This window comes from Coptis chinensis, chromosome 7, assembly GCF_015680905.1.
Source record: "Coptis chinensis isolate HL-2020 chromosome 7, ASM1568090v1, whole genome shotgun sequence".
In the NCBI taxonomy this organism is placed as follows: domain Eukaryota; kingdom Viridiplantae; phylum Streptophyta; class Magnoliopsida; order Ranunculales; family Ranunculaceae; genus Coptis; species Coptis chinensis.
The window spans coordinates 90803167-90827734 of record NC_141462.1 but is presented as its reverse complement, the minus strand read 5'-3'; the positions used below and the strand labels follow the sequence as shown (position 1 = coordinate 90827734).

Genomic DNA, 24568 nt, shown 5'->3' with positions numbered 1-24568 from the left:
TGGTTTTGGAATAATGAATCTGGGTTTGTTTCCGTTTTAGGTTTTGGAAATATTTTGTTTCCGGCAATTGCCTTAAAATATTTTTTGGCAACTTTTTAATTCGTTTTAGAAACTAAAACCCTATATATACTTCCTTCATTCTACACTCAAAATCCACACATCTCACTTTCATCTCTCACCTTGAACCTCCAAGTTTTCCTTTTGTTTTTCACTTCATCCTGCTCAGAGTACACGGAGCGTGCCCCGCACCCTACACACACCATTCCTGAGCGCACCCTGCACCCCCACCAAGGCAAAAATTGAGTGCACCCCGCGCTATGTTGTCTGGAAGTCAGTCAAGGCACGAGCGCACCCTGCACCCTACCATGGCAAAGTCAGAGCACACCCCACGCAGCGACCTTCACAGCCACTTATTTTCTGATTTTTTTGGTCAGGTGTTCCAGGGTTGTTTGCAACTCTTCTAGAGAGTAGTTATTGTGATGACATCTCCTACACTCATACCTGAGTAGTCTTTCGAATATTTGTTCTCGAGCGACACATACGAATCTTGGTTTCGCAAAGTGATCATACAAGCAGGATGACAAGCTTTAATGGTAAGTTCTGATGAACTTTACTCTCCTGCACTTACTTCGTATTTTTATGACCATTGTAAATTCTTTCATTGGATGGATGGAGAACACGTGTTCTCTATCACCATTAATGACGAAACAATGGAAATAACCAAGTTCTTGTTCGCTTTTGTTGTTAACCTTCCTATGCCTGCTGAGATTGAAGACTCATGGGGCTATTTAGTTGATAATTTCTCTGCCTACAACTACGAGCTTTTGCATGAGACTTATGGGGCCTGAATTTTCCATGTAAAGGACCAAGGGACATATAACGTAGCCCTTGGTAGCTTGTCCCTTTACGTGGGCATGGTGATGTTCTTCATCATGCTAAATATATTAGGGGAGTGGCGTTTTTCTTCTGCGAATGATGCCACTTGCAACATTTTCCTTGCTCTAGCTGAGGGATGTTTGCTATACGACCTTCCCAAGACATTAATGTCTAGTTTATCACGAGCCCAGAGTATGAGGCATAAGTATCTTCTTATGCCTGTCTTAGTTTGTCGAATCATGCTATGTTTCTTTCCCATTTTTTGTGTCCATTTCACGAATTGGGTTGGGGTCGACATCGTGCGACCCACTAACTGCATTATTCGTTCTTTTCGTGCAATGACTTGGTCGGAGTGGAGGATACAACCTCATTAGGTTGCCCCCTACACCCCATCCAACCAAGTGACGCTAAACAGGTTAGCGATTGTAGATGATAAATGGTGTGAGGCCTGGCAAATCATCATGGCATGGCAGGATGCGAAGGAACCTCATTTCTTTATAGAAGATGTTGACAACGCTTAAACGCGGGAGATAAGGTAAGTTTTTTTTTTTTTTTTTTTTTTAAGTTTCAGTTAGTGTATGCTTATGTCCCAAGCAATTTGATTCTTATAACCCCATAACAGGTGGAACTCATATAGAGTTGTGTCTGTTTTTATTTTTCTATATTAGTATGTTTTAACCTTGTTTTGCAGATGTTTTCAAAATTTCACGTGTTTCTATAGTATTTTTCTACCTTTTTTATTTTAATACTTTGAGGACAAAGCATGTTTTTTGTTTGGGGGTGGCATAGAAACACGCGTAATTTAAGGCATCTGTTAGGATATAGATATGTATAATATGCACTTGTTTTATAGTAAAAATTTAAATATAATAAAAAGTTTCACGTTAGTTCTTAAATTAGATTAGTTTTTAAGAAATTTAGGTTAATATGTAGGTAATAGTCATTGCATCTTTCTATAAATATATTGCATGAGCATCTATGTTTGTATTGGAAGTAAGTTTCTGAAATCTAGGATAGAGTACTTATTCTACAAATCCTGTGAGAATATAGCCTAAAGCCTTATATGAGTGAAACATTTGATAAATGACATAAGGAAGAAGTAAAATCCGGATAGAGAAATCACACGTCCACTTGCTTGGTCACTATACCATATCCTAAGCGAGAATTTAGGCCCTCTTTGGATCGATATAGCCAGAAATTCAAACCTTATGAAATTATTTTCCGCTAGTCGCCCCTCTGAGCCTTTCTTTAGCCTTTCATGAACCGCAAATCCTTTACCTTTTTACAAAACCACTACACCATAACAGGCTATTTGCAACGGCAAAAAAGCGTTGCTAATAATTTTCGCAACGCTTTTTAAGCGTTGCAAATATGGCGTCGGTAAAGTGTTGGAAATATTTGCAACGCTTAAAAAGCGTTGCAAACAGAAATTTCTAACGCTTAAAAAGCGTTGCAAACAGAAATTTCTAACGCTTAAAAAGCGTTGCAAGCATAAATTTCCAACACTTAAAAAGCGTTGCAAACAGAAATTTCCAACGCTTAAAAAGCGTTGCAAGAACTTTCCAACGCTTATTATAACTACTGCGTATACATATTTAAAACCTTTGCAACGCTTTTTAAGCGTTGGTAATTTGTTAAAATTTTTACCAACGGTTTTTAACCGTTGCAAAGTTGTTAGTTAATTTAAAAAAAATAATTTAAAATTCGTTTGTAACGGTTATAAACCGTTGCTGATGGGTTGCTAATAAAAAAAAAAAATTCTCATATTTTGTAGCGAGATCAGCTAAACCATTACATCTCATAATTTCTCATATTTTGATGGGGCTGTTTTGTTCACAACACATTACATCTCAAATAAATAAAAGTGGTAGCAAGAGAGGCCATACATAGCAGGATATTTTTCACTGTGATACTTCGCCTACTTGATTATTCATTTATGATGTTTGTCATACTGAACAGCTTTAACTGTAAGTAACCAATAAAAGTACACAGCACAGCACTTGGCAACTTTCTCTGGTGTGACATATAACAGCTTGTATTTACAATTCTCTGAACTCAGTTCCTAAAATTTCCTGCTGTTCACTCCATTCCATATTGGCACTCAAGTAAGCAGCAGGTATATTTGCCTACATTTGTAATTTGTAAGATTCAAACGTCAAAAAGCAAGACACAAGTTAAATGAATAATAAGATGAGGTACAGATAATCAAAGGCACCTTAGCAAATAAAAAATCTAAACTTTAATATTACCTGCAACAAATGCATTATTTGATCCTGAATGAGTGAGACAAGAGGAGAAATCACTAAAGTTATTCCACCACAGATTAGGGCAGGAAGCTGCAAATAAAGGCTATAGGTTAATATTTATAAAGCTATCTGAAGTTCCACATAATTCTCACGCTCAAAGCAAAGCAAAGAAACCAAACTAATAACAGTGGAGGACTCATACAGTGATATCTTCAAGAAATAAAGCTGGTAGCATCTGAATTTGGAGAGATCTTCAGTATATGATATATATTTAGTAGTTCACTGTTATAAACTCAAAAACACCATATCTAACAGATAAAGAAAATGGATAAAGCAACCCATATAGTGAAAAATAGAATTAGCTATTATAGAGCTTTCCTCAGAATACTAAAATAGAAATTGGACTGGAAGACAAAAAAAATATTAAGGTATACCTTACAACCATGATTGCATTGTGTACACAATTCAGGTGGAATATTTGCTTCATCTGGGATTTCAATATTATTCTTTCCAATAACTGGAGTGGAAGCTCGAAGCTCAGATGAAGTCCACCTCTGTGCACCTCTGCGACCTGCACATGACCCCAGAACCAATGTAAGAACAGCATACATATTTCTCGCATACATATTTCTCTCCACCATGCTCCTACTCCTTTTTTGGGTGTTAATAGGAAACAGACAGCAGAAAAATTATACAGTACACTATTATTAACACTGAAGAGAAGTCTGAAAAATTTATTGGAAAATTTAAGCTGAAAAATTCAAGTATTGCACGGGAAAGGGACTCACCAAACAGAGAAGTCTGAGCTCCAAAGTGAGATGGAGTCTAACACCATCCTATTCCTCAGGCATTATCAGCTCAGCTTGATGCTGGACAGAACATATCTAAATCTTATACCCAAGCAGTGAAACATCGTGAATGGAGAGAGCTGTGGTACAAGAGTTTAGTGTGTTCAACACGTACTGTGCTACATGGACTACTGTTCCTTGCACAGAATTCTGGCCTGGGGTTATGTAGGGCATTAAACCATTAAATTAAACAAGCTGAGCACAGATGAAAAGCACACAAAACTTCCTGGAAATATGCAAGGATGTCATTGCTGACATCATGAAAGTTACACTGCAAAGGAAAATTCATTAGTAAGTCTTGGATCAAGAAAATTTATGCATGAGTTGTCCGAAAAACAGTGTCATTGTACTTGGCACTTCCATTAAGAGGTTTCCTACCATGGACTTCCTCGGCTATTGTCCATCCAAGAAGGTCAATGTTAGATTATATATACTAGTTAATGCTAGCTAATAAATGAGTGTATGTGAGGCGAGCGCATGCATGAATTGGTAACAAAAATCACATGGTATAAAAAAACACCGTACCATTCACAAACATGCTCCAATACCTATCTCTCACGCAGTATATAATCTATCCATCCTGAAATTTCAAGATTTAATTTCGTATCCTACTTAATAGTAGCTAGCTATGATATTTATTACACAAAAGAGCTAGTGGACAGAATTTTTCTTGAAATGATTAATAGGCCAGTTTCTGAGTTCCATAGCATAGTAAATTAGTAATGTCTCAAATATCAAAGAAAATCCCATCAGCAATAACCAAGCATTTATCATAAGTCAATTAGAACATCCAGCAATTTATTCATTAAAAAACAGAGTTTGGATTTAATATGCAGATCTATACCAAACTGTGATGAGAGAAACTTACTTTCTCAGACAAAATCTTACAACCAGTGGAATTAATCTGCAGAAAAAAATCCAAAAATTACTTGAAGATTAACATTGTGAATAACGAAGTTCATTCAAAAACAATAAACATTACCTTGAAGTTAGCAGAAACAATCGAGATATCATCAAAATGCCCAGATTTCACAAACAGAGATTCTGTTTCCAAAAACAAGAAGCACAACTAAGAAAAAACAGTAATAAACACAAAATCTCTTCAAAATCAGTAAATCTTACCTTGATCTTTAATCTACAATAATATGGCTTCTTTAGCAAGCTATACTTCCAAATTTTATTTTCTGTTTTCCAACAAACCTCCACATAAGGAGGGTTTGGGCGTTTGGCAGAGTGCCAGTTTATTAAATCCAATAAAATTGATAGTACACTTATTATACTCATTAGTGCAACAAAAGCAGCCTATCACTTAACTAAACTAACCATAGGGTGGGTAGGGGCAGCTAAGGTGAATTTGAATGTAATCTACTTGAGAATAATGCATAGTTCAGAAACCCTCTGCTCCCGGAAAACAGGATTAAACACCTACTATAATAGCCCAATAAAGTTGAATTCCTAGAATACAAAAAAGGCAGCTCATAGTCTCATACAACATTAAAACAATAATGGCCTTATCACTAAAAGACATACTTGCAGTAAACTGAAGATGACTGTAAGAGTAAAAAGGCTGCTCATACATCGAAAAAAGAAAGCATTCTAATCACAATGGACGACATATTTCATATTACGCTGTCGAGTTCAAACACTTAATGTATACTCAAAAGGATGCTTACACTAATCAGTTAGTAGAGTAACTGCCATTTCTGTATGCAGGGTAAAAACATAAACACTAGCGCTTCTTACAAAATGCTGCTTCAAGGAATGACATACCAACTGCCTAAGAGTTCTCAGCTAATGCTTTGTCAATTGCATCCATATGTTTCCGGAGATTCTTCCACTTTACAACAAAATGAGCAAAAATAGGTGAGCAAAAATTTCAAGAGACAACTGCAACTGCAAAGGAGGATGCATTACAAAAAGAAAATAAACAAACCTGATCCATGCTTAATGAAATACCTAAAAGAAAGAAAATGTAACTATCAGTGCTTGAAGTATTTGAATGCTCAAATTAGCCAGTCAATTTACAGAGCAGAAACTATGCACATATTATAATGTAAAACAAGTGGACAGACCATTGTGTCCACAGAATTGCAATCTTTTTAGGTTTTATTGCTTAACTTCTATCATAATCGCATCATGCAAACTTCGCTCAGCCTCCTCAATAAACTGAAATGAAAACAGAGGATGTTCATCAATGAGTAATCGTTAACACACAAGATTTATTTAGATCACACAATTACAGGTGTTCAGATACCTGATCAGCTCCACCACGAAGAACAATTGTTGCTGTCCTACCTGATGGACGTCAACCAACGTAGCATAACCGCAGAACTGTCCACCACTCTCCCTCCTCCTTTATCCGGGCTTGGGCCTTGGTTTCCCACCCCCGCAGTTTTCTGGCGGGAGAATTAATTCACCTATTTTTCTAAGAGCTGTAATTTGCAGGCTGAACAGTCAAAACAACGCCAGCCCTTAATTGTGTGCGCAAAAGCCTTATCGCTGTGGTTCAAGTGTGATACTTGCTTATATAGAGTGAAATATCAGTATAATATTCATTTAAGTGAGCAGACCACATTGTAATTCAAATAAAGCAATGTAATGCCAACACTGACCTGATCAAATCCTTTCTTCTTGGCAGATTCTAGAAAAGTGAGCAGAAACTGTTAAGAGAGACAGTCATCAGGAGAGAAGCCTAGCAAGTCAAAGGCATATACAGATTTCCTGCTAGTATTCTAAATAACATACTAGAATAAATGCCAACAAATCAAACCTAATCTACATATTCGAGCACCACGAGAGAAATTATCATATCAAAACCAGAAGGCCACAACTAGTAGCAAACCACCATGTTCAATTTTACACCAACCACCGGATCAAAGAAGAGGAATTAGATACCAAGTAAAGCTGCAACTTGAGACAAAATATGGGCTGTGGACACTAACTAAAACAACCACTAGCTAAACATCCATTTCTAAGACACTAACTAAACTAACTAAAACAACCACTAGCACACCATTTATGCCCCCCCTGCCCCTTATAGATGATCACATCTTACTTAGGGGTTTGCTATTATCTGCATTGTTTACTGCTTTTACCAACAAGAGTCGCTCAATATCTAAGCAGCTTTTGCACAATCACTGATGACCTTCTGGTCGAAAATATTGTGGTGAGAGGACACTATGCAAACCACATTCCACATTCTCAATGTACTAGACAAATTTCAAAAGCGAACAAACAGAACATTCCCAAATGATTATTGATAAACAGGCCAACAGTATATATATGAATGATGGTAATGGGTAACAACTCAATTTCATACAAAGCAGAGCTACGAGACAGCCATCAATTTACAGTAAAGGTCACAAAATCAAACATATAACAGCCATGTTACAAGTATGAACAACAACACACTTCACACACATGATTTACAGATAATATTACATAAACAGAACATACATATTATTAAAAACAGATCCATGGCAGTAAATCAAGTTTTGCAAGTGGGTAAAACAGTCGTTCATTTCAGAGCTACAAGACAACCATCTTTTACATTTGAAAACATGGAAATCAAACAAGCAAGCAAATCAAAGAGAACCGGACACGGTACATTTTTCTTTTTACTAAAAGTAGAAAGAAAAACCCAACCCAAAAACAACTCATCATCACAAACTAGTACTGTTTATAAACACAAGAAGACTAGTACTGGAACTCGAAGAGATGATTTCATGAGAGTTTCTATTAAAAAAAAAACGTAAACTAGTACACAGAAAAAGTTTCAAGAGAAAATGAAACGGTGGTTAAATCAAGAAAGGAATGAAAAAAACTAGAAAGAAAATGAAAGATTATTACCTTGTTTTCTTCTTCTTCTTCTTCTTCTTCTTCTTCTTCTTCTTCTTTCTTTGATTGAATCTGAATCTGAATCTGAAAATTAGGTTTTGAGGAGTGCGAAAATAATGGGGCGGTGAGAGAGAGAGGAGAGAAAAAAAAAAAGTTATGTTTTATATTTCGATTTTTTTTCGTTTTCCTCTGTTTGCGAAATTTTTAAGTTTGTAACACTTCTCCAACGCTTTCTAAGCGTTAGCAATTAATTCCGGAAATTCACCCAAATAAAGCAACGCTTTACAACATTGCCAACGCTTATTTAACGTTGGAAAATTACTAACGCTAAATAAACGTTGCAAATCAAAAAAGGTGCGTGTTGCAAATATCCTATTATGGTGTAGTGAACAAAATAAAAATAAAAATAAAAATCAGCCTGCCCACTCTTTAAATGAGTTTGAGAATAGAGATGAAGAATAGAAAAGAGAAAGACCTTTGAAATCAAAAATTTGTTAGTCGCTTCAAATAAGAAAAGAAAGTTTCCATCCAAATAAATAAATAAAAGAAAATAAAGAGTTAGAACTCCAAAAACAGAATCAAAGGAGTCAAAAGCCAAAGAAAAAGAAAAATATAACATTAACTTCTATGATGTTGTTTATTTTGTGGAAGCCAGTATGTGGTAACCAATGCAATTCTTGAAATAGTGTAGATTTGGCTTTATTTATAAAACTCAATTTAAAGTCATGAATTGAACACAAGTGCATACACTGTACTCTCAGCAATGGATAGTTGTTCACATTTAATCTTTTTTTTTTTACAAATAATATAAAGACATTAAGATTAATGTCAATCATTATTGTGTATCGACAACAGACTTTTATTATTATGTCTTACTAATCTTCTGAATTTCAAAGAGCACTTAATCGTGATATTCTAGTTCTATTGAGACATTTTCTACATTTTTTTTTCCAATCGTGACAGTCAGCTATATATGAGCTTGGTAAATATAGTAGTATATTGTTAAGACTGTTTGATGACCTGAACTCATGAAGTGTCGAGGGTGCCTAAATAAGAAATTAAATTTCTACCCATTTTAATATTCCTTTGGCAATGGACGTGCCTTCAACATTTCACTCTTTAATAGTGAGTAGATTCATGCAAAAATCAAGTGAATCAAAACTTCGCAAGATCATCACAAAGAACCTGAGATTGAGTATTTCCGTATATAATTATTGTTTATACCTTATTGTCAAAATAACAACCACCCAATCATATACATCTAAAAAAATTAACAGAAATAAATAAATATATATGTTTATTCTACTTGAGATTTGCATGTTGCTTCTTCATTAATACATAAATATACACACATATTATCGGTCACTTCGAAAAACTAAAGTGGTTATATAACACTGAATCCTCGATTATCCTTGGGATACCTGTGCTTTTCACCCTTTTCGATAGTTGAACAAAGTCTTTTATGCATTCAACACTGATAAGAGACCAAAACTATAGTTTTAACCCCTTAATAATATTACATTTTGACCAATTATGTTTATAATAAATAAGAGTTAGTACTGTTTATGTACTTTTGTGTATTTTAGGTCTTGAAGTCAAATATGTGAAGAAATATGTCACTTTTGAAAGAGAAAGGAGCAAAAGTTGGTTGCTAAGAAGTTCTATGGTTAAAGCCCAAGTTTCAAGGAGAAAAAACATTTTTAAATCCCAGTCAAAGCTGAAAAGTCAAAGTCAACGCGCAGAAATAGAGCAAAAAAGTCAATATAACTTCCGCAAGCCGTATCTTTGGACGCAGACCTTGAAATCGGGCCTACTATATGTCAAAACGACCGACTCGAAAAGAGCTTTCTATTGGTCTAAGCCTTGATTCAATCAGAGGAGTAAAAGTGGATAAAAAGGCTGTTGCAGTAATTTCTAGCAGAGAAACCCTCTTTGGACTTAGGTAATTAGGTTTTGGGCTTGATTTAATGACCCAAAACATAGCTCTAAAGCCCATGCACAAAATTGTAAACCTAACCCTCTCTTATATAAAGAGGGTTAAGGCTAAACAAAACTTGGCTACTCTCCTCTTTAGTTTAGTTATAAATTAGGGTTCTCTCTCTCTCTCTCTCTATCTCTCATTAGATAATAAATTAGTTTTCTTCTTTAGTTTTAAAATCTAGTTATTGTTTTATTAGTCTAGCCACCATTAATTCAATTAATTCAAATTCCAATACAAGTGTTCTTTAATTATGTCTTCTTCTTCTTCTTATTTATTCCATGATAGTCTAATGAACCATAGCTAAACCTCCATTAGACCATTCGCTTTGTGCAAGGCAAAAGGGAGGGCGGGCATTCTCTTAGTTTAAAACAATGAATTTCAAGCTTGAACAGTAACGAAAATATAAGAAACAAGAATGAAAAATTAAAAGGGTGGGTGGGTAGAGAATGGGGGATTGCCCCTTGGATTCAACCAATTGAATTCTTGTCCTAAATGAGTTTAAGATGGCAGCGGCGCCATTTGATAAACCATAAGTTATTAGAAAAATAGATGAGTAAGGTTACTTAAGCAGTTCCAAAAATTCTAAATTTTTTACAGGAGTATCTATCATAAGTCTGGCATTTCTAGTAAAATTTTGAAGAGTTTTTTATTTGTTTTGACCACCAAACTAGTGGATTGTTTCCAGTGTGTTTTTGCAGATTTGCAACACTTAATTTCTAGAACAACAGCCAATAATAAGGGTTTGTAGAACTCCAATTGCTCTAAAGTTTTTACAAGAACATGCATGATCTGTCAGGAATCTTCACTAAAATTTTGGCAATTTTTGGCTCTGTTTTGATTGGTTAACAATTTGGTTGTTTGTATTGTGTCCGAAAACTATTTCACAAACTTTGCAGGGCAGTAGAAAGACTTTCATAACTCCGATTATTCTAAAATTTTACAAACTACTTGCTGGACGTCTTTGAAAACTACTGTAAAACTTTCAAAGTGTTTGGATCACGTACGCGCCTTATTATACCTATATATGAGCGCCCCTGCGTCTTGATCTCCAGTAACCTAAGTTTGCATTTTTCTTCAGTTTTCTTTTACAGTGCGCACACGCCCTAGTTACCTTATATTTAAGCGTGCCTGCACCCTCTAAAGTAAGCTCGATTTACAGGTTAGTTATAGGTCATATTTTAGTTCAAAATATTTGTTGGTTCGGTGTTCCACGCTTCTACAGGACACTGAGATTCATATTGAAGACGTTATTCATAAGCATAGCAAAGAGGCATTCAGGTTCTCCTTCTTTCACTCCTATTTTATTATGTCAGAGGATTCTATTTCTAGTAATAATCAGACTAATTTTTGCATACTCATTAGGAATTTCCTATTAGACTTAAAACTTGCATGAGATTAAAAATCTAGTATGCATAAACCTGCCATATTAGTTTCTCGTAGACGCAGAAATAATCGCCTATCTAGAAATTTATAGTTACTATTTTTGTATATTAACTAACATAGAATATATCTTTAAAACCAATATGGCTTGTTGATATGTAAACCAACAATCATGTGGTTATTATACAAACCCTTCACCATGTTCATGCTGTGATAGTCCTTACCATTGGGCTTCTCATTGCCCATCATACCAAGAGTTTGGACCTACTATAGGATATAATAATAATTATGAGCCTCAATTTTCAAATTTTTATAGTAACTAATACAATCAAGAGTTTTCTAGTCATCCAAACTATATATGGAGTCAATCAGTGTCGTCTACTTCTAGTTCCGTGATGAGTGTGTACAACCAACCAAATACTTTTCCGTGCACAATTTGTTCAGATCCATACCACACCGCCTATTCATGTCCCATATTTATTCAGCCTCAACCTAACCCATCACAGTACGAGATCAACCAGAGTCACTCAAACGCCATATCCCAAGAAGGACTCATATCATATCCATTTGCAAATAACTATGACTATCAAACACCATACTAACCAGAACCACACAACTAAGTTTCCCCCCTGCTAACAACATTCGATGAAATAATGGCCCAAAACGAAATAATACTTCAGAACCTAAAGATGCTAAGCTCACCTACGCCTGACATTTCCACCATACTAGAAATTACCCACCCATCTAGTTCACCACCCTTCCCAGACCGAATTTCCCAAACTATTCTTCAGAACCTAACTATGCTTTAGAATATAGGCCAGACAATTTCCATGATCTCCTCACCTAACAAAGAACTTTCAACCTTGCTAGAGATCAACACATAAGTAGAACAACCTATTCCCATAACCACACCATTCGACCTAGTTAAGACATACCCTAAATTTCATGAACCATTACTGTCCCATGACCCTTCCATTAACCATTGTTTCGACCCCCACCTACGTGGCGAACGTCCATTGGTAGGAATCTCCACTTTATTTGTTTAATCGACAGGGCTAAAGCCCAATTTGTAATACCATGAATCGATGTACATGCTCATTAACTCATGTGTCTAAGACTGAACCTTAGCCACATGGCTTGCCACTAATGTACGTTAATTTATGTCCATATTCGTTTCTTGTCAAAAGAGATAATTATCAGTTGAGAGTTATATTCTATCACAATTACTCAAGCAACAAGATTACTTGAGCTACAAGGACTCTCTACTCTACCTATATAAATACCACATTATTTTTCATAAGGAACTACGTGGAAACTTGATCCCTAGAGAATAGATCTAGGCGAGGCCATTATTTGGTTCGGTTTCATCTCCCCAACATCAAATTCCTCTGTTTCTTAGTGCGTCTTTACCATTGCTCTCGTTGTATTGAAGCGGTTTTACGCGCGACAACATAATTGGTGCCGCCTCTGTGGGGATTTAGAATTCATTATCACGTGAAACAATCAAGATGGTAAGCACAAGAAGCGGACCAAATAGTCAACATATTCCTCCCGCTAATAGGAATTGCAACCCTCAAAATTCAAATCGGCCAATGCAAGAACCGTTGAACAATCAAGTTGCTCTAGTGGTAAGATCAATTCTCAACATCCAACCGTAGCACCAATTTGCCACCACCACCACCTCCCGCCACTCCTAATAATGGTTGAGCGTGAGTTACGACAAGTCAAAAATTTCAAATAGGAACTTGAGAAGGAAGCTGGCAAAGAGGCAAAGGCCGGTGGACGAGGCTGCAAATTCAACAACATCAGGCGACCACGAAGGGACGCAGGCCATTCCAGTGTATGGGACCGTCTTGAAGATCCACTTCATCGTCCTCAACAATGTGTTATATCTCAAACACAATCAACCAGTGCACACTCTAAGAGTAATGACCCTATTACCCGTACTTATGGGGAGAATCGGATTGGCAGGGATAACTACTACCCTAGACATGTCTGATCTCAAATAGGAAGATTTACCTCTGAGAAGCAATTTCAGGGAAGACCGCCATTCGAGATATGTCCGACATGACTGGGAAGGCGGGCATCCCAGACAAGAGCAACAAAACATGGAGAAGTGGTATAATTATACCAACCACCCGGCCAAGGGTGACTACCGGCCTAGACAGGCTAGTTATAGGGATAAACAAAGACAATCACCGGTCGGAGCTGATCGTGCGTACCGCCAAAGACCTCTAACTCCAATTAGAGATAATGGAAGGTATTCTTCTCCACATAGGCACGACCGGGGGCATCCAGTTGTTCGAGCCAATACTTTAACTCTAACAGAACAACAGTTGAAAGAGTTGATTGCAAAAAAACTTAACGATAGAGAGTCAAGGGATGTAAGAATGAAAAACTTGATACCAATGATGGCGTACTTGATAAGTTTTTGTTCGACATTCAGGAAGCTTACCACCATCCCGACTTCAAACAACCCGATTTTGAACTTTATGATGAGTCGGAAGGAGATCCTGGCTTGCATGTTCTATCATTCAAAAATAAGTTGGTGTTATGGGGTGGAGATGATCCGCTCATGTGTAAGCTCTTTCCATCAACTCTAAAGGGAGAAACATTACGTTGGTTTAGTGAGTTGCCTTCAAGATCAATTCACCAATACAATGAACTAGAAAATCAGTTTGTTAATTGTTTCTGCCACAATTGCAAGACGCCAAAGGATGTCGACTCACTTTTGAACATCAAGCAACAACGTGACGAAAAGTTATGTACTTTTGTTACTAGGTTCTGAAAAGCAGCAGCACCGCCACCACCGATACCGCAAACGGCGGTACAAACGCCTTCTTTGTCGTGAAAGAAAGTATAAGGAAAACCTTCATCCTAGACTGGACCGACCTGACAGGGAAGGCCAACCTCGCAGATTTGAGAAAAATTGCCATCCCAGATAGGTCCGACCAGACAGGAAAAGAAGGTGTCACAGAAGAAAATATAAGGAATACCAATATCCCAAACGAGACTGACCTGACAGGGAAGGCCGACCTCGCAGATTTGCGGAAAATCGCCATCCTAGACAGTCCGGCCCGCATTGGGAAAAAGGCGCCACGGAAGAAAGTATAAGGAAAACCTTCATCCTAGATCGGACCGACTTGACAGGGAAGGCCGACCTCGCATTTTTGAGAAAAAGCGCCATCCCGCATGTGTCCCACGGTGGGGGATGGAAGGTGTCATAGAAGCAACTAGAGGGAAGACCACAATCCTGCACAAACTACCGACCTAGATAGGTTGGTTACATGCAAAGAAAAAGACAATCTCGGTCCCGGACCCGAAGTGTGTAATTTGCCTAAAATCTCTAACTATTGTAAGAGGTAATGGTAGGTGTCATCTTCCATATATAGGAACGAGCGGGGCGCCAATGCGCTTTAAATCTTCTGGGTGAAATGGATTTCACTCTTCAATACAAATTTTTCCGATCTGCTGGGAAAAATAATGGAGGCTTATATCGATGATATAGTTGTTAAATCAAAGCATACTGGTGATCATCTTTCCGATCTTCAACTTGTTTTCGATAGGCTTAACAAATATAACATGAGACTCAGTCCTGCCAAATGTTCTTTTGGCCTCTCTTCTGGAAAATTCCTGGATACCTCATGACTCATAGAGGTATTGAGGCTAATCCTGATCAGATACGCGCCGTTATTGATATGACATCACCAAAAAATAAGGAGGAAATTCAACGACTTACTGGTCGGCTTGCCGTTCTTCATAGATTTATTTCTAAATATTCTAATCGTTGTCATCCCTTCTTCCAGACTTTAAAGAGGGCGGCAACTTAAAACATTGATTGTGAGATGGCATTGCAACAACTGAAGAAATACTTGGTCACTCCTCCTACATTGACAAGTCCTTCAACGGGTCAACCTAGTGACATATATACCGCAGCTACAACTCGTTGTTGTTAATCGTTTTCTTTTCATTGATGATGTCGCATTTCTCTTGAAAAAGACATGCTCTGGCTTCTTTGATAGCTGATTTTCCGATTGATGATTATCTTATTGACGATTTCTTGCGCTAGGAAGAATCTATGGAAGATATTCTGCCGCCAATAACTGGGGGCGACGAAGACCAACTTGAAAACGCAATTCCTAAACCCATTGACCTATGTATTGTTTACTCAGATGGCTCCTATAGTAAATCTGGGTCGGAAATTAGATGTGTTTTTGTTAAACCCGGCGGAGAAAAGATTGGGAAATCTGTGCCACTTGGTTTCGCTGCTTCAAATAACGAAGCCAAGTATGAGGATGCCATTTGTGCCTTGAGAATAGCTTCGACACTGGGGGCGCGAAAGCTCTAGTTATACACGGATTCTCGCCTTTGTTGCAAATCAGTTTGGTGGGTCTTTTGAAGCAAGAGATGAGCGTATGGTGGCTTATCTTAGTTTGATACATAGTCTTGCTCGACAATTTGATAGCATCTCTATCACTCAAAGACCCCGAAATGACTTACGTCATGCAGATTCATTGGCTTATCTCTCCGCACCGTTAGAAGCGAAGGGCTTGACACATCACTTTTGCAGTCATCTTTTCGTCAGTCTAAGTTTGAACGTTTTTACACTAGTTTAATTCATTACTATCATTACGAAAAAATCTGACAAAGTTACCACATTTAGCTTTGTCAGTCTAAGTTTGAACGCTTTTACGCTCGCTTAGTTCATTACTATCATTACGAAAAAAAATCTGACGAAGTTACCACATTTAGCTTTGTCAGTCTAAGTTTGAATGCTTTTTACACTCGTTTACTCATTACTATCACTACGACAAAATCTGACGAAGTTACTACGTTTAACTTTGCTAGTCTAAGTTTGAACGTTTTTACGCTCGCTTAGTTCGTTAATATCGCTACGACAAAATCTGACGAAGTTATCGCATTTAACTTTGTTAGTCTAAGTTTGAACGCTTTTACACTCGCTTAGTCCATTACTATCGTTCCGACAAAATCTGACGAGGTTACCACGTTTAGCTATGTCAGCCTAAGTTTGAACGTTTTTATGCTCGCTTAGCCTAATTTTGCAAAGTTAAGTATGCATTGGGGGCATTTTTTCTATATAGGGGCATCTCGTTCTATTTCATTTCAATTACATAAATCTACAACATTGTCAGTATTCCGCAGGTATGTTATCTGACACAACAACAATATTCCATAGCAAACCCATCTTTACTTTTATTTTTCATCAAAAGAAGTTTTAGCTCTATGATATTACATTCACACAATTACCTAATCAATTGTCTCTGTTAATTGTCTTACGGTCGCTCTATTAAATCTTCGTTTTCTTCTTCGAAATCTACATTTGTTTCGCTAGCGCTTTTGGTTAACTATCTTCCGACTTCATTATTTTTTAAACATTGTGCCGATCTTTCTCCGAGAAATTTTTCGAGCAAAAATTTACGTCAACTTCATTATTTTTCCTAAGGCATTATACCGATCTTTCTACGAAAAATTTTCCGAGCGAAAATTTTCGTCAGCTTCATTATTTTTTCTAAGGCATTGTGCCGATCTTTCTACGATAAATTTTTCTAGCGATAATTTTAGTCAGCTTCATTATTTTTTCTAAGGCATTATTTTTTCTAAAAAATTGTGTCGATCTTTTCTGAAAAAATTTTTTCTAAGGCATTGGTTCTTTCTCTAAAATTTTAAAAATTTTCAAAATTCATTATTTTTCTAAGGCATTGTGCCGATATTTTACTCTAAAAAAATTTTCCGAGCGAAAATTTTCATCAGCTTCATTATTTTTTCTAAGGCATTGTGCCGATCTTTCTACGAAAAATTTTCCGAGCGAAAATTTTTGTCAACTTCATTATTTTTTCTATGGCATTGTGCCGATCTTTCTCCGAAAAATTTTCCGAGCGAAAATTTTCGTTAGCATCATTATTTTTTCTAAGGCATTCTGCCGATCTTTCTACGATAAATTTACCAAGTGAAATTTTTTGACAGCTTCATTATTTTTTCTAAGGCATTAAGCCGAACTTTCTGAGCGAAACTTTTCGAGGCTCGCATTAACCGCTGCGTTTCTCCGCGGCGGCAAAAATTCGCGATTACGTTAACTTTCTAAGCTTAAAACTTTATTCAAATTTCTTTATTATTATTTTTTTCTCACGATATTGTGATCTTTTCTCGCTCAAACTTTTCGTCAATATCTTTTGCTCGTAATTCCGCCGTTTCAACCTGCAACGCAAATACAAATCTTTTCGTTAGTCTTTCAGACTTAACCAAAATGTGAAGCTAACTGGGAAAAAAAAATACTGACATACCTGTTTCATGCTGTCGAATTTTTTGCCACCGCTTTGTCATATTCTCCTAACTTTTCTCCGTCTTCTTCGGCAGCCCAATATAACTCAATTATTGCGCAATTTCTTTGCTTAACGGAATTGCACTCCCGCAACTTAATTGTGAGTAAGCCATTACTACTTCATTTTCTTCGACTTTCGTTTCAAATTCATACACTTCATCCATCTCAAATCTCTCGAGTACTAGTATTTTCCGTAGTTCTTTAAGTGACCATCGTCGTGGCGTCGTGTGTTCGTTGTATTTGTCACCTTTTTTCCACCTCACCGTATCTACGATCGTCATCCAGTTTTTTCTTCTCGTTTATCTTTTGCCCGTATAATATGGTCGTTTCTCACATGTGCAAAAAATTTAAAAAAAAATGGGTCAGATTGCTCAAAAACCGGATTTACTAACTCCACAAGGGTGAACCGGGCCAAATTAATGCAACACAGGTACGGTGCCCTGCCTTTGCTGGCGTTGCACCGTATCATGTTTTGTTATTATCAGTTTGAAATATGAGCGCCATCGTCAGTATCTCTTTCTCACCGTCTTCTCCAGCAAGTCTTCAGGATCACTACAAAAAAAAAAAACACAGTTAATATATTTTGTCGCCACCTATGTTCAACCCTTACAAGTCAAGGTAAGATCGTTTTCTCTATGGGTAGAGACGGCGAGATTTCTTTTTCACATGCTCGCTGCTGATGGAAACGACCCACGAAAATCAGCACCACCGCTTAGTGTTTTCCCCACCTGGTTTCTCCGAGTCAGTGAGAGAAATCTCCCTCATACCACCCGAGCTCCCCACCTAGACAGGTTGAATCCTCTTTATGATAAGGTTAAGAGGATGGTTATACCTGGTGCTATCAAGGTGTTGAGTTTTCAACCTGGACATAAGTACGGTTTGATGGGATTGGCAAGGTACTGACGATGTTCTAAGCCAAGGCATTCCAGATTGACAAGAAAACGATTGATTATCTTCAAGCTCAGTTCTGGACGTCTAACTAGATCAACCGTTTCTATTAATGTGGTTTGTACTAATAGTAGTCAATAAGATACAGAGCTCTATTCTCTGATTGTCTTTTTCAAATAAGATAAAAATTATATTTCTTTGTCTACATGTCATACTTGATCAAAACAAGGAGTATAAGGAGTAAAGTTTTACTTACGAAAATCCAAGATGAGCTGAACAAGTGCCTGTTTGATGGAAGACGGCACACAACATTCAAAAGCGGCAGTAATAACGGAAGAAGACGAGCTTTATGCGACTTCAAAAATTTTCTTGCTTACGTCTGTCGGATGAGCCTAAAGTGTTTTTTATGGAGTGGGATATGCGGGAGCTGCACCATAACTTATATAGGGTTTACGAGTAGGTTTTCCAGTGCTGGTGGGATTTTTCTCTAACTCCAACTTCATCTATACTCTCAATTCTTATCTCATCCGAATACTTTGAGTCCAATTCGTATTTAACTTTCTTTTATTACTATTATTACTAAACTTCCCCTATGTTTAATTTTCAACGGTATAATCTAAGTATCGCTATTCCGTTGGCACGCATCGTCGAATTCAAATTTTGTATTATTACGCGGACGCGCTCGATCTGATTTTAAAGAATCGAAGTTTTTTTTGCAATTTTATTTCTGTGCATTTTCGGCCATCTTTTATTTAACTACATTGCGTCCTGTATATGTTAATTTGACATTATGTCGTTTCCGATAAATTCACAAATTTTTTCCAATTGTCCATTTTCCTATCGTTTACGTTCACACGACACTTTGTTATACATTCCACTTACTCTTTTCTTATTCCAAGTTTTCCTTGATTTTTCTTCTCTTCTTTGCCATGTGAACTTTGTTCGCATGACAAAGAGGGGGCGGTGTTTCGACCCCCACCTATGTGGCGAACGTCCATTGGTAGGAATCTCCACTTTATTCGTTTAATCGACAGGGCTAAAACCCAATTTGCAATACCATGAATCGATGTACACGCCCATTAACTCATGTGTCTAAGGCTGAACCTTAGCCACATGGCTTGCCACTAATGTACGTTAATTTATGCCCAGATTCGTTTCTTATCAAAAGAGATAATTATCAGTTGAGAGTTATATTCTATCACAATTACTCAAGCAACAAGATTACTTGAGCTACAAGGACTCTCTACTCTACCTATATAAATATCACATTATTTTTCATAAGGAACTACGTGGAAACTTGATCCCTAGAGAATAGATCTTGGGTATGTAGGCAGCCATTATTTGGTTCAGTTTCATCTCCCCCAACATCAAATTTCTCTATTTCTTAGTGCGTTATTTACCATTGCTCTCGTTGTGTTAAAGCAGTTTACCGCCGAAACAACCATTATATTAACTCCACACCCTACCTGGATGAGGAAATTCTTGAAAACGACTCTTTAGGACTTCTATCGAATCACCATGATGCTATTGAGGAAACTCATATTGTTTTAGAGGATGAGAATGAGGAAATAGAAATCAACAATTCTAATCTATGGCATGAACAAGGTAATGTGCAAGAATTAAACGAAGTAACTTCTTTAGCGTAATGTGAATCTCAATTTAGTTTGGTAGCTTAGGATCCACCAACTGATGAACCACTAACCAACCACCATCCACCTGAGTTACCACCTCCTAAAATCCAACCATCTACCACAACTAAGTCATCCATTCACCCACCATTTCAGAGGAACCTCGAATTTGCACTTGAGCTAATTGCCTCAGAGACCCTCTATAATTTTTTCAACCCTCACGGTGAAGACTATTTATGTTACAACTCACACCTTGTTACTGTCACTATTCACTAGATCTTGAATCTCTATTCCCTCTCTCTCTTCTCTGATGGCCGCTCACTCCCCCCTCTCCCTCTTTTTCTTTCCCCCTTCTTCCTCTCTCTTTTATATCGGTTTCTTACTCCATCCGGCCTTCCACCTGCCCTTCCATCTCGCGGTCTCCTTTTCTCCGCGTGTAGGGTTTCCGTACTGCGACCATGTGCCTTAGCATTGATCCTGTACGCCGCGGCTCAATACCTTTCGTTGACTCGGGCGTATCCTCCCTTTGACACTTCGGGCCCCCATACTACCACTACAGATGCCCCCTCTCGAGTCCGCGACCATTTGGTGGTCGGGGAGTCGAGAGTCCACCACGTCACATTTCCATCCGCGGCCCCCAAAGATTCTTTTTCATCGCTGGACTCACGAGTCCCATCGCAATTATAACTTGTGCCCTCTCGTTTCTTGCGCATCCACGCGTCACTCCCTGACTGATCCCTTTTGATGTCGCCTCGATTTCAGCCCCCTTCAATTACCTTTTTGCCCCTTCCTATTATAAAATGCCTGCTCGATTCTTCCTCTCCTCCATTCAGTCTTTCGTTTTCTTCCCAGTTGCTCTCCCTCTCTCTCTACTCTTCCTCCTGGTTAACTACTCCGGTCACGCGCGCGGCTGTCCTTCCTGTTTTCTTTTGCTGAGAGTTTTGTTCCTGCTGCTCCCCCGTTCTCTCAGGTTGGTCCCTTTTCCTCTTTAATCCATTTATTTGCTATATTGCGTGTTTCTCTCTTGAGTTTGAGATCGCTTCGATTTCTCCTCTTCTCTTCAAACTTTGACTTGGTGTGACTTCTTTCCCTGACCTCGATGTCGGATTCCAGATCCGACACCTCATCCTCCTCCCCGTCCCATGGTGTCGCCTCCCCACCCCACCCCGACCAAATCGGGGCTCCTTCCACCTCTGGACGCCCCCTTTTTTCTTCCGCCCCCCCCGCGGCCGTCGACCTAATCTCGGTTCTGTTAAAGGCGAAAATTACGGCATACCCGCTAACGTCATCTTAGAACATGTCCCTGACTTAACCTACTACCCTCACTTGGTTCCCTACAAGACGGGCTGTCTAGTTGCCACGGTAGGGCAGATTGTAGTCACCCTCCGTTTGCCCCTCACCCGTCTTGACATCGAGGTGTGCAATCACTTCAACATCCCTCCTTGCCAAGGCATCGGCAATTTTTGGAGGGTTATGTATGCTGCGAACCACTACAACCGGTCCGAAGTCCCTCAAATAACAGTCCACGACATGACTGCTCATTTTTACATAAAAAAGAGCACCAAGGATGTCAGCGTGGGATACCACTCTTTCTGCGTTTGACCTAGAAAGCAGCACTTCATACTCCGTGTCACCTCCTCAGACAAGTTGTGGCACCATTACCCTCTTTACATCTCTGGGAACTTTCTCTCCGCGGATCTTCCTCCCAACTTGAACCTTAATCACCTGGCTTTTCTCCCCAGCGGTGAGTCTGCCTCTCTACTAATCCCCTTGGTGTAGGTCTTTTGTTCCACCCTCTGACTTGACCATTTCTTTTACAGGTTGGCGTCCGGACTCGAAGTCGCAGCCCTACGATAATTTCTTTTCCACCACCCTTCGGAAGATTCGCGACCTGGGACCGGAACAATACGCGGTACTAGGGATTGACCCTGTCACTGCCACTCCCCTCCTTTCCGATCCTCAACTGAAACTTATCGGAAAATATTGTTTCCCTTTTTATCGTCCCCCACCGCCCAAAGAGAGAAAGCCTCGGGATACACCCCCTCCCAAGAAGAAGCGCCATTCCAAGAAAGCTTCCCCCCGCCACAGGCCAGTTCGCGGTCCCCCACCTTCATCCTCCGCTTCTCCACCTCATTCCGTTGACCCTCACCCTTATCGGTCCCTAACCACTTGGGAAGACCAATACTCTTCTCCTCATTCACTCTCCACCACTTCTCCCCATTCCGACATGGGCGCCCACAAGCATAAGCTCTTCGACAGCGACTCAGATGATGAGGTCTCCGTTGTTGTCCCTACAGCTGCGGCTCAATCCTCTCCTCCCCCAGCATCTAAACGTCCACGGACTTCTGCATCTAAAGAGGACCCCGCCCATCAGTCCACCGACCACCCTGCTTTGCTCCCCTCCGTCGTAAGCAAATGGGTTCGAAGGAGGTGGCCCCTCGCTCCGAAAAGGGGGGCACTGAGCCCATTCCTACTTTCTGCCCCACCTTCAAGGTTCGAAACCGCACTCTCAACATCCGCGATTCGGCCTTGGACAATGCCGCCGGCCTCTTCTTCGTTTCTACTCTGTCTCATCTTCCTAGAGACATGGAATATGCTGACGGGGGAACGTTTGACTCTCACCGAACCTCATTTTACACTGGTTGGGAGAAGGTACTCTCTTCCTCTTACTGGGTGTCTTCCCTTCCTCCCACTGAATATTCTAACTACAGTTACTTCTTTTCAGATGAGCTTGGACATCTCTTATATGATCCAAGGCCTTTTTGGTGCAAGGGCAAGGATCGACCAACTGGATGGTGACGTTGCCCGCCTGGAGCTGAAATGGCGGCCCTCCATAGGCAGCACGACACCGACATGGACGAGCTCCAGGATCACTTCCATGCCCAGGCAGACAAAAGAGTGGCCAAGAAGATCAAGGAAGAGCATGAGCGGCTGATCAAAGAAGGGCGGCTTCTTCCTGAAGTTCCGGCCGTTGCCCCACCTTCTGAGGTTGCTGTACCACCTCCGGCATCTACTCCAGTGGTCGATGAGGCCGCTGTCTTAGTGGCCGGGGTGATAGACGCTGCTGCGGATGTCGTCATAGAGGAAGCCGCCGAGTCAGTGATACATGAAAATGTTTAAGTGCGTTTCGATTGAAATGGCCTATTTTGTGTCTTGGCCAGGCTTCTTTTGTTGTAATTGGTAATACTTCTGATACATTTCGTTTTATTTTTACTCCCTCTGGTTGAGGATAACTGATTTTGGTATTTATCTTATATTTTGTCTTTGTGAATTCCAAGTGCTCTTGTCGGTACCCGATACCTGCGTGGCTTTAGCAGTAGTGAACCTCTATCATCGTCTTCACCTGTTTGGTTGGGAGCACTCGCTCCCTTTGCCCCATGTTAAGGTCGGGGCCCCCGCCCTCCCTCTCTCCATATGTCGGACCCCTTGTCCGCGGCGAGAGGAAGCCTCTTCGCTTCCTCTTGCCGGCATCTCACATCTTGTCCGGGGTGACTCCACTCGCCCCGGCTCATATGTGATTTCGCACCCGTCGTGGACAACTCTTTTTGCCCCGACTGAGTTCTAGACCTCTCGTCCTCGGAAGGCTCCCCCCTTCCATTCCCTTTACTCTGAAGGCAGTAAAAATTCATGCGACATTACTCATCCCAAAAGTGCTAAGGTTTTATATATGTACAACTAGCTCATGCAGTTTATAGCCACTCCCATTACATTTACTCATGAAATTTTTTTAGCAGCCCTACATTCCACGATTTTTCAACCGTTTTCCCTTCCAAGGTCCGCAACCTGTAGGTGCCCGATCCTCCCACCTCAACCACCACATAAGGCCCCTCCCATGTTGGACCCAACTTTCCCTCGCTCACTTTCTTGGTGTTGGGGGTCACCCGCTGGAGTACCTTGTCTCCCACCTTAAAGCTCCTTAGCTTCACCTTCTTGTTGTACTGCCATTGGAGGCGACGATGGTACTCTTCTAGTCTGATGCGCGTGGTATCTCTTCTTTCCTCCGCTAGATTCATATCTCTGGCAAGGATGCCCCAGTTTGAGCCGTCCTCGACGGCTAAGGTTCTAGTAGTCGCTGCCACCAGTTCTGTTGGTATCACGGCCTCCACACCATATGCTAACAAAAAGGGGGTCTCCATGGTAGTGGTCTGTGGAGTTGTCCGATATCCCCATAGTACATGATTGAGCTCGTCGGCCCAGGACCCTTTCTTGCTCTCCAGTTTTCTCTTGAGATTGTCTAGTATGGTCTTGTTGGAGGATTCTGCCTGCCCATTGCCTTCAGGGTTGTACGGGGCCGAGAATCCCTGCTTCACATGATAGGTGATATATGCTTGGAGAACACTACTTAGAGTTTTGAACTCTCTAAATTGGTGAAAAAGCAATCAAGGTTCCTTACTCACGATCTTCGTTTCGTAGAGTTGGAATAAAGATTCGAACTAAACTAAAGCTTAGAACAACTACAAATTGGAATTTACAATAAGGGAACTAAAGAGTAAGGAGTAATTATTAATGCTAGATTTTTCCTTCCTATTAATAAAAACATTAAA

General features: G+C 39.5%; 2 protein-coding genes across 23 annotated transcripts; both read right to left on the bottom strand.

Moving 5' to 3' along the window:
- Positions 1-2660: 2660 nt before the first annotated feature.
- On the bottom strand, positions 2661-7988 carry LOC147489899 (ATP-dependent DNA helicase Q-like 4A). 22 transcript variants are annotated; one of them, XM_086572697.1, is made up of 16 exons: positions 7820-7988; positions 6583-6630; positions 6225-6488; positions 6043-6136; positions 5904-5926; positions 5741-5807; positions 4953-5014; positions 4839-4874; positions 4496-4550; positions 4349-4363; positions 4086-4125; positions 3911-3991; positions 3557-3693; positions 3325-3373; positions 3126-3212; positions 2661-3002 (listed from the first exon to the last, which is right to left on the bottom strand). In XM_086572697.1, exons 13-16 carry the CDS (start codon positions 3607-3609, stop codon positions 2916-2918), a joined length of 276 nt encoding a protein of 91 aa, XP_086428823.1. In that variant the 5' UTR covers positions 3610-3693; positions 3911-3991; positions 4086-4125; positions 4349-4363; positions 4496-4550; positions 4839-4874; positions 4953-5014; positions 5741-5807; positions 5904-5926; positions 6043-6136; positions 6225-6488; positions 6583-6630; positions 7820-7988; the 3' UTR covers positions 2661-2915. The 22 variants fall into 22 exon arrangements, 15 of the variants coding, with proteins under 15 accessions (XP_086428823.1, XP_086428824.1, XP_086428814.1 ...); XM_086572698.1 differs by lacking the exon at positions 4496-4550; XM_086572688.1 differs by lacking the exon at positions 4349-4363 and having other exon boundaries at positions 3911-4241.
- Positions 7989-23734: 15746 nt separating this feature from the next.
- LOC147489898 (uncharacterized) lies at positions 23735-24160 on the bottom strand. Its single transcript, XM_086574764.1, has one exon. The coding sequence runs from the start codon at positions 24158-24160 to the stop codon at positions 23735-23737; it is 426 nt and encodes a 141-aa protein (XP_086430890.1).
- Positions 24161-24568: the final 408 nt, after the last annotated feature.

Bases quoted from the DNA above. Each gene is read 5' to 3' on its own strand.
- LOC147489898 (XM_086574764.1), bottom strand. From the start codon at position 24,160: ATGGAGACCCCCTTTTTGTTAGCATATGGTGTGGAGGCCGTGATACCA.
- LOC147489899 (XM_086572692.1), bottom strand. From the start codon at position 3,609: ATGAAGCAAATATTCCACCTGAATTGTGTACACAATGCAATCATGGTT. The intron at 3,213-3,324 runs GTATGAGTCCTC...CTTTATTTGCAG, and splicing joins TATTTCTTGAAGATATCACT to CTTCCTGCCCTAATCTGTGG. The intron at 3,003-3,125 runs GTAATATTAAAG...TTACAAATGTAG, and splicing joins AAATAATGCATTTGTTGCAG to GCAAATATACCTGCTGCTTA.